Raw genomic sequence first — 9,950 nt, forward strand, 5'->3', positions numbered from 1 at the left:
AATATGATTAAAAGAATTAGGGTAGCTGAAAAGTATTTTAATTTTAGTTAGAGTTGGAGAATAACCTGAATCTTGAAATAGAGAGAAATTTCAACCATTTACAATATGCAAGTAGTCCTTACAATTGTAATTCAGCCCAGAATTATAGTCGTAAATAGTGCCAATTTTATATATTTATTTTCCGCGGTGGTAGTTTTGTCTGAAATGGGGTTTTTTTGCCAAAAAACAGTAGTAAATGCTGATTCCTGGCAAAAAAAATATATATCATAAATCACGGTTACTAAGTCTCCAGTTGTAAGTTAAGGACTTACCTGTTTCAAAGTTTCCCATTTATAAAATTCAACTATGACTACAGTCGCTTTAGACAATCATTGTCAAATGTAACTGTAAAAAGTCTATATTTTACTTAGATTATCGTTACTTCTTCCAATTGACTAACCCCCATTTTTGTTTGTCTGAACATTGCAAATTGTTTTGAACTTGGCTTGTGTGAGCATGCGCCAATTAGTTCTAAGGTTCTAAATAGTTGGACTGTCCAAACTAAAATAGCACTTTGTTGTCTAACTATGAAGGAAGAGGCTGCCTAACCATTTTAACGTGTGTTTTGAAAACTTCTAAGCATTTCCAGTTCATCTGATAGATTTTACTTAAATGTTCTGTATCCAGGGTTAGGCAACCTTGGCTCTTTTATGACTCGTGGACTTCAACTCCCAGAATTCCTGAGCCAGCCGTGCTGAGTGGAAAGGGGGAGGTTTCCAAGCTGAGCCATGCTGGCTCAGGAATTCTGGGAGTTGAAGTCCACGAGTCATAAAAGAGCCAAGGTTGCCTAACCCTAGATAGGCCTAAACACCGCCAAGAAGATAAAATTCATCTCTCTTTTTTGTTTTATTTTTGATAAAACATTCTACCTGCTCTGGAGATCATCGGCCTCAGTATCACAGGTATATCTAGGGAAAGAGAATTTAAATTAATCAGAAGATATCCAAAGAATGTAAAATCAGTATAACCAAAAATAAATCATGAGCTGAAGATGAACTGGCAGAGACAGAGAAAAGGAAATATTGACCTCTATTGTTGACTGGAGTTACACTGATAATGTCCCAGTAAACTTAACATCCCTGATTTAAAAATAGAACTGAAAATGCAGAAATCCCCCCAAAGGCCTTGAAGATGTACTCTTTTAAATAAAAGTCATATTCAGGAACACCACAATGATGGAATTGTAGCCCATTTTATCTAAATTGTTGGACTGGAGATACGGCAACCAAAAAAGACAATGCGGGGATTTTATGAAGATAAATATTTTCAGGAACGAAATGTCTTCGGAGATTTTCAGTCATCAGGTCATGGCTATCATGCTTTTTTCAAGAGGCAACTTGGACTTCCTTGGTTTTTTTTCCTTGAAGACATTTCGCTACTCACGCAAGAAGCTTCTTCAGTTCTGACTGAACTGGAGTCAGCACTCAACTTCAGTCAGAGCTGAAGAAGCTTCTCGGATGAGAAGCGAAACGTCTTCAAGGAAAAACCAAGGAAGTCCAGTTGCCTCTTGAAAAAGTGGGATATTTTTCAGGAGCTGAGATATGAGATATTGGTTCAAAACTGGACTGATTCTATACAAAAAAAACCTAGGACATATTGATTAATATTAACCATTTGGAGACTCAGCCCTGGCATTAATGATGATATTTTTTAGATTTGGAGGGGAAAAAAACCAAAACAATCCTATTTCTCCCTCAGGTGAAAAGTGGATTTCCCCTGATTGAATGCATCTGGAGATTTTACTCTTTCCAGCACTGTGGTAACATTACAATTAAAATTATGAACAGAAGGGATAGAGCAGGGGTAGGCAACCTTGGCTCTTTTATGACTTGTGGACTTCAACTCCCAGAATTCCTGATCCAGCATGGCTCAGCTTGGAAATCTCTCCATTTCTCCTCAGCATGGCTGGCTCAGGAATTCTGGGAGTTGAAGTCCACGAGTCATAAAAAAGCCAAGGTTGGCTATCCCTGGGATAGAGGAAGAAAAGAAAAAAAGCAGTGATAAAAATGTAATTTTGGAATATGTCACAAAGCAGAAAACGGGGACATCTGAAGAGGCTTATATTCTTACGAGCTGCCTGCAAGGAGCAGATGAGTAAAATAATGCAGATATTTCATTCTGAGATTGCATTTCAGGTAGTCCTCGGTTTACAGCAGTTTGTTTAGTGACAACTGCACTGAAAAAAGTGACACGGCCGTTTTTCACACAACCATTGGTGCATCCCCACGGTCACGTGATCAAAATTCAGCCGCTTGACCACCGACTCACAGTTATGACGGTGGCAGTGCCCCGGGATCATGTGATTCCCCCTTTTGCGACCTTCTGACCTTCTGACAAGCAAAGTCAGTGGGGAAGCCAGGTTCAGTTAACAACCCTGGTTCCGACAGATGAAACTCTTCAAAAGAACTTCGAGACATGGTTTACCTTAAAGGATCTTTATTCGAGTAACAGAATATCAGCACTTAAGTAATCGAAGCCAAAAAAACTGAATTCTCAGTTTTCTGCAGATAGTATCAAAGCACAATTCCCTCCTCCAGTTAACAGTCACAAATCACATTCCCCAATTAGCTTGAAGCGTGGGCATCCTTATCAGCTCTGGGCTCAGTAACCTTGATTCTCACGCTAAGTTTAGTGTTGTTATGTCTAGCTGGAGTCTCACTCACACTCCTCCCCGCTCCCAGCATCATCTAACTCTAAAAGGAAAGGAAGAAAACGGCTACATTTCCAACTATTGTCACTGCAAAAACATCCGATGTTAGCAGCGTTGACATGACTAAATTAACAACTGAAGCGACTGACTTTAAGAAATGGGGCAAAAAAGGTCGTAAAACGGGGCAAAATTCACTTAACAAATGTCTCACTTAGCCACCGAAACTTTGGGATCAGTTGTGGTCGTTAAGTCAAGGACTACCAGTAACGCAAAGCATATTTTATTCTGAGATTGCATGGTTTCATAAACTCAAGCCCAAAGATGCTTTTTCAGGAGGCAACTGAACAGACGTTTCGCTTCTCATCCAAGAAGCTTCTTCAGCTCTGACTGGATGGTTCCATTCCCCACCATCCAGTCAGAGCTGAAGAAGCTTCTTGGATGAGAAGCGAAATGTCTTCAAAAGAAAAACAAGGAAGTCCAGTTGCCTCGTGAAAAAGCATCTTTGGGATAACTATGACCTGGCTAGCTGAGAATCTCCATAGACATAAACTCAAGCATAAAACCGAGAATGGCACTATGAAAAAAGCAAATTCTCAATTCTCTTGTCCTCACAGATAATAGAAAAATAATAAAATCAGCACTGGGGGCCGTCCGACATCCTGCTGCTTGAAGGAAAATTTATACCCATTCCATAAAAGCAGCTGAGCTTTCCAAATCAAACATGTCAGGTGTGGAATAACAAGCACACTTCAGTGCAAAGCAAAACCAACCCAGGATATTGTTTAACAAAAAAAAGTAAATATTCACTTACTGAGTATCAGAGTCGCTCCCTTTTCGCTTTCTAGGAAATTCCGCCGTAAATGAATTTATTGAAGGGGTCACGGGAGACATGTTTGCACCTGCCAAAACAACAGCCTGGTTTCCTTCCCAGGAAAGATTATCTGAAAACAGACAAATAGCACCCAACTTGAAAGAGGAAATTAATTTGCTGAACTACCAGGAAAAAGGAATTATCTTAGTTGTTATTACAGTATTTATTATGGGGCATCGCAAAGTCAGCCAGAGGTTGAAACTAGATTTGGCATTTATCCTATCAATTCCCAAGGATTTGGGATAGATATTGATGTCTGACGATGTTAGAGGTGTCCTTGCAGTTATTATGATTTACAGGACAATCAGCCAGATGTTCGGACTGGATTTGGCATTTTTGTCCACCGATCAAGTCCTCCCCAAGGACCTGGAATAGGCAGATGTGGAAGTTTGATAGTGTTGGTATCATCACAGGATGTAAGCCGTTCCTAGTAAAGCTGCCTTTTGCAATTGACTGATCGCAACATTGTCAATGCTGAGGATGTTTAATTGGTGCTCCAGATGTTTTTGGAATTGCACCCAAGTTTCTTATTATTATTGGTACTATCTTTGCTTTCTTTTGTTATAGCTGTTCCACTTTTACCTGCAGGTCTTTATATTTTATTATCTTCTCCAGTTCTTTCTCTTCTGTTCTGCTGTCTGCAGGCACTGCCCCATCCGCTATCCAGACCTTAATCTAATCTATCTTATCTATACATAGGTGTGATATATGTGTGTGTGTGTGTGTGTGTGTGTGTGTGTAAATTTTTTGGATTGCTAACAAAGAATTAAAGGGAGACTGATATAGCTATTTCAAACTTATTTGTTCTCATCAGTCAGCCACACCCTTCTGAGATTCGAACCTGGGCTGATTGCACATTAGGCAATTGTTCTAACCCTTAGGCCACAGGCTCTTTCTCGCTTTGTTAGCTGAGAAGCAAGGGAGATATGTGTTAAGTGTTTGTTAAGTATTTAGAATACCTTGCTAGGCCCCAAACACGGGGCAAATCTTATTTCCTGTTTCAGCCTAACCCAAGGCCATCAACAGGCTGTAGTCACACAGTGACAGCTCATATTTGTGTAAATTTTTTGGATTGCTAACAAAGAATTAAAGGGAGACTGATATAGCTGTTTCAAACTTATTTGTTCTCATCTAAATACTTCACACACACACAGACACATATTTTATATATATATATATATGTGTGTATGTGTGTGTGTGTGTGTGTGTGTGAGGGTGTCTTGGCGATGTTTCGACGAGGTCCCACTTGTCATCTTCAGGCTGGTGTCTTCGGCTTCGTGCTTGTGTGAGCAAAGTGTGATCAGAGCTGCCGTCTCTATAAATATTGGTGGGGGGGGTGTGGGGTGCTGGCTTTGTTGCTGTAAGCGGGTTGATTGGCTGTGTTGTTACCCCATCAACCAATCAACATGTAACAACACAGCCAACCAACCCGCTTACAGCGGGTTATATATATATAAAAGGGACGCGGTGGCTCAGTGGGTTAGGACGCTGAGCTTGTCGATCAGAAGGTCGGCAGTTTGGCGTGTCAAATCCCGAGTGCCACGTAACAGAGTGAGCACCTGTTACTCATCCCAGCTTCTGCCAACCTAGCAGTTCAAAAGCACATAAAAATGCAAGTAGAAAAATAGGGACCACTACGGTGGGAAGGTAACAGCGTTCCGTGCGCCTTTGGCGTCTAGTCATGCCGGCCACATGACCACGGAGACGTCCTCGGACAAGCGCTGGCTCTTCGGCTTTGAAACAGAGATGAGCACCGGCCCCTAGAGTTGGAAACGACTAGCACGCATGTGCAGGGGAACCTTTACCTTTATATATATATAAATATATAGTTCTCCACTCTCCTTATACCTATCTTGTGTTTTCGTGGAGCAGCAGCCCTGGAGAAGACAACTACTTGAGAGACTGACAATGTTGGCCATGAACCCCCTCAAGAAATTAAACCAAACACCACCTTCTCTGAAAGGCAGCACAGCCTGTTCCTTCTTTCATCCAGCCAGCTGGTGATAAAAGATATAATTCTGCTGATTATACACAGCAGGCTGATTAGACAATAATTAGCTGGGTTGGCCTCCACTGCCTTTTTGTAAATTGAAACCCCAGTGGAGTTACTCCGTTCTTTAGAGAGTTGCAGGAGATTCTCAGTATGGTTGAAAGGTGTCAATGGGGAAGGCCAGCCAGAGACTTCCCCCATTTTCCAACTGTGCAAATAAACTTAATATTTCCAAGTTCTAAAACCAGGAGGCAGCCAGGTAAAGAGAGTACAGGATACAGAATTAATACAGAATAACAGAGTTGGAAGAGCCTTGTAGGTCAGGGGGGTCTTCAAACTTGGCCCTTTTATGACTTGTGGATTTCAACTCCCAGAATTCCTCAGCCAGCGTCCACAAGTCATAAAAGGGCCAAGTTTGAAGACCCCTGTTGTAGGTCCTCTAATCCATGATATATATTTTTTTGTTTTTTGTAGCTATTTCTCTTCCATTCGTGCATTGCCTGGTGCTGCAATATCAATGAACCACTTTCTTCCTTTTCCACAATAGTGATGTGGACCAGATGTTTGTCTGTTTGGATCCGAAAGCCCTACAGGATCTTGACTCCTCCGACTCCTCCTCCTCCTCGTGGCCAGAAGCTGATCCTACAGCTCCAAATCAAATCTGGACCTCACAGACTTTTTCCAGTTCTGAAAGTTGTGGTATATTTAAAAAAAAAACAAAAAACTGCCCAACTCAATTCGAGGCTCAGCACCAACGACTTTTCTTGCACTTAACAACTTCTGAAATAGATTCTGAGTCGGGGTAATCAGTTTTCCGGGGTGGGGGAAGGGAGGCTCCCGAATGAAAAGGAGAGAAGTGGGGGGATCCCACGTTATTTTAGCTCTTCCCTCTTTCTGAAGGAAGGAAGAGCAAAAGAGGAGGGGAAGGGCTGGGAGCTGCTGACAGTGAGTCCCCCGCTGGAAAAAAAAATCTCCCTCTCTCTGTCTCTCTCACATACACACACAGATGGGGGGGGAGATATATATATATATATATATATATATATATATATATATATATATATATATATATATATATATATATAGAGAGAGAGAGAGAGAGAGAGAGAGAGAGAGAGAGAGAGTGAGAGAGTGGGAGAGGGAGGGAGAAAGAGAGGGGGGAGGTAGAGAGAGGGAGAGGGAAGGAGGCAGGGAGAGAGAGAGACAGAGAGAGAGAGGGGAAGGGAAAGAGACAGGGAGAGAAAGAGAGAGGGAGAGGGGGGAGGGAAGGAGGGAGGGAGAAAAAGAGGGAGAGAAGGAGGGAGAGAGGGAGAGGGGCAGAGAAGGGAGAGAGACAGAGGGAGGGAGAGAGAGAAAGAGAGGGAGAGGAGGGAGAGAGGGAGAAGGGGGAGGGAAGGAGAGAGACGGAGGGAGAGAAAGAGAGGGGGGAGAGAGAGAAAGAGAGGGAGAGAAGGAGGCAGGGAGAAAGAGAGAGAGAGAGAAGGGGGAAGGGAAGGGAAAGAGACAGAGAGAGAGAGAGAGTGGGAGAGGGAGGGAGGGAGAAAGAGAGGGGGGAGGGAGAGAGAGGGAGGGAGAAAGAGAGAGAGGGAGAGGGAAGGAGGCAGGGAGGGAGAGAGAGAGACGGGGAGAGAGAGAGAGGGGAAGGGAAAGAGACAGAGGGAGAGAAAGAGAGAGGGAGAGGGGGGAGGGAAGGAGGGAGGGAGAGAGAAAAAGAGAGGGAGAGAGGGAGAGGGGGGAGGGAGAGGGAGAGAGAGAGAGGGAGAGGGGGGAGGGAAGGAGACAGAGGGAGAGAAAGAAAGAGGGAGAGGGAGGGGAGGGAAGGAGACAGAGGGAGAGAGAGAGGGAGAGGGAAGGAGAGAGAGAGAGAGAGACGGAGGGAGAGAGAGAGAGGGAGAGAAGGAAGGAGGGAGAGGGAGAGAGGGAGAGAGAAGGAAGGAGGCAGGGAGAGAGAGAGGGAGAGAGGGAGGGGAGGGAAGGAGACAGAGGGAGAGAAAGAGAGAGGGAGAGGGAAGGAGAGAGAGAGAGAGAGAAAGAGACGGAGAGAAGGAAGGAGGGAGGGAGGGAGAGAGAGATTGACCAAGGCATATCCGAAGCCCGGGAGGAAGCCAGGCCCTCCAAGTGCCAGGAAATTAACGCCACTTCAAGCTCTCCCTCTGCTCCCCTCTTCTTGGATCTCCCCTCCCCACCAGCAAGGGGGCCTCCAGCGGCCTGAAGACGCGGGGGGGGGAGCTCCAGCGACCTGCCCCCTTCCACCCCCCCCACCCCCCCGCGCCCTCGACGGGACGCTCCTACCTGGCGCTCCCTGCGCTCTCACCTGAGCCCGCGCCGGCCGCCTCCGCCATGGCCGAGGCTTCCCCAGCGCGGCGGCAGAGGCGGCGCTCCCGCGCCCCGGAGGCAGGGAGGGGGGCCGGGGGGGGTCTCGATCCCCCTTTTGACTCCTCCTCCTCCTCCTCCTCGGGCGCCGCGTGAAGGCGAGCGGGGCTCGGCCGTGCCGTCAGCGCCGCCTCTGCGCCCTGCTCAGCCTGGCCGGGGCGAAGCGCGCTGCTTCTCGCGAGAGGCGGCCGCCCGGAGCGACCGAGCGAGCGAGCGAGCGGGCGGGCGGGGGGGGGGGACCCGGCGTGTGCAGGGAGAGGGAGAGGGAGGGAGGGGGGGCGCAGGCTGGGACCCTCCTCCTCCTCCTCCTCCCCCCCCCCAACGCAGCTCTCCGCCAAGGCATTTCCCCCCCCCCCCCGCCTCAGCTGTGGAATCTACTGTCTGGCAATCCGAACAGAACAGAATAACAAGAGTTGAAAGGGACTTTGGAGGTCTTCTAGTCCAACCCACTCCTCAGGCAGCATGGCTGGCTCAGGAATTCTGGGAGTTGAAGTCCACGACTCATAAAAGAGCCAAGGTTCCCTACGCCTGATCTAGGGCATTTCAGTGTATGAGTTAAGCATTACCTCAGGGATAGGCAACCTTGGCTCTTTTATGATTCGTGGACTTCAACTCCCAGAATTCCTGAGCCAGCATGGCTCAGCTTGGAAACCTCTCCCTTTTCCCTCAGCGTGGCTGGCTCAGGAATTCTGGGAGTTGAAGTCCACGAGTCTTAAAAGAGCCGAAGATTGCCTACCCCTGCCCTCATTTCAGACAAATTGGGTAACTGCACAAACCCGGGAAGAGCAGCATTGCAATTAGGACACAGCTGTGGCTGGCACCCATTTGGAGCTCCCCTCATTCGCTTACCCACATCCTCTCAACTTCACAGCATTTAGGGGGTGTGGGCTGGTCCAGCCGCCCACCTGGCTCCTATTTTGCCCCCCCCCTGCCTGTTGGGACCCCATGCTGGCACTGCTTCTACCACCTCACCACGTGTTTACGCCCCTTTGTAGCCCCCATGGATTGGGAGAGGCTATTATGGTCCCAAGTTATGAATTGAATAAGCCGCGCCCAGACCCATTCTCAATGGCAGGAGGATTTCGCAAACCTACTACTGGTTTACTGGTTATGCCAATGGGCCACTATAGTCGGTGTAGGTAGGCTATGATCTAAGGCAGCTGCACTCAATAATAAACTTACCTCCTTTTTAAAAAATTTAGTAGTGAGTAGTGGAAATGGGTGACTTTGACACAGATGAACCTCCAAGTGGCCTCAACGACTCTGTAAAAGAAGGCAAATGGCCAGCTCTCTGCGAGGAGTATAAATCCTTCCACTCCCCACCATCCAGTCAAGAGCTGAAGAAGATCCTTGGAGGAGAAGCAAAACATCTTCAAAGAAAAACAAGAAAGTCCAGTTGCCTCCTGAAAAAGCACCTTTGGGACAACCATGACCTGGATAGACTGAGAACCTCCATAGGCATTCAGCTGATCATTGCTTGCTAACAATCAGTAAAGAAGTTAAAACAGAAAAAATAAATCTGCATGGCTGAAATAATTACATAAAAAAGCAATCTTCTGTCTCAACAAGGTAGTTAAAAGAAATCAGATGGTGCTGGAACATTCTTAGGAAGAGATATTCAAAGGTTCATGGGACGTACCTCAACTTTCCAAGTGCCATTAGTTATTTTCTTCCCTAAATACAACACTGGCCATTTGCACAGGTAGTCCTCGACGTACGACCGCAAAGGACTCCAAAATTTATGTTGCTAAGTGAAACATTTGTTAAGTGAGTTTCGCCCCCCCCCCGTTTCACCACCATTAAATGAGAATCACTGCCGTTGTTCAATTAGTCAAACGGTTGTTAAGTGAATCCGGCTTCCCCATTGGCTTTGCTTGTCAGAAGGTCACAAAAGGGGACGGCATTAACCCAGGACACTGACCGTCATAAATAGGAGTCAGTTTTGCCAAGCGCCTGAATTTTGATCAGGTGACCACAGGGATGCTACAATGGTCGTAAGAATGAGTCACTTTTTTCAATGCCGTTGT

The 9,950-nt window shown here is 46.1% G+C and overlaps 1 protein-coding gene across 2 annotated transcripts in view; it reads right to left on the reverse strand.

The window, feature by feature from the left end:
* BMAL2 (basic helix-loop-helix ARNT like 2) overlaps nt 1–8,056 on the reverse strand; it is a 35,002-nt gene extending 26,946 nt beyond the window's left edge. For both annotated transcript variants that reach the window (XM_081330840.1, XM_081330839.1), the window contains exons 1-3: nt 7,865–8,056; nt 3,501–3,630; nt 909–947 (exon numbers count right to left, since the gene is read on the reverse strand). In XM_081330840.1, coding sequence (XP_081186966.1) covers nt 909–947; nt 3,501–3,630; nt 7,865–7,892 — 197 coding nt within the window. In that variant the 5' untranslated portion in view covers nt 7,893–8,056. The remainder of the gene's footprint in view (nt 1–908; nt 948–3,500; nt 3,631–7,864) is intronic.
* Between the last annotated feature and the right edge of the window lie 1,894 nt (nt 8,057–9,950).

Source organism: Vipera berus (genome assembly GCF_964194415.1).
Source record: "Vipera berus genome assembly, chromosome: 6".
Taxonomy (NCBI): domain Eukaryota; kingdom Metazoa; phylum Chordata; class Lepidosauria; order Squamata; family Viperidae; genus Vipera; species Vipera berus.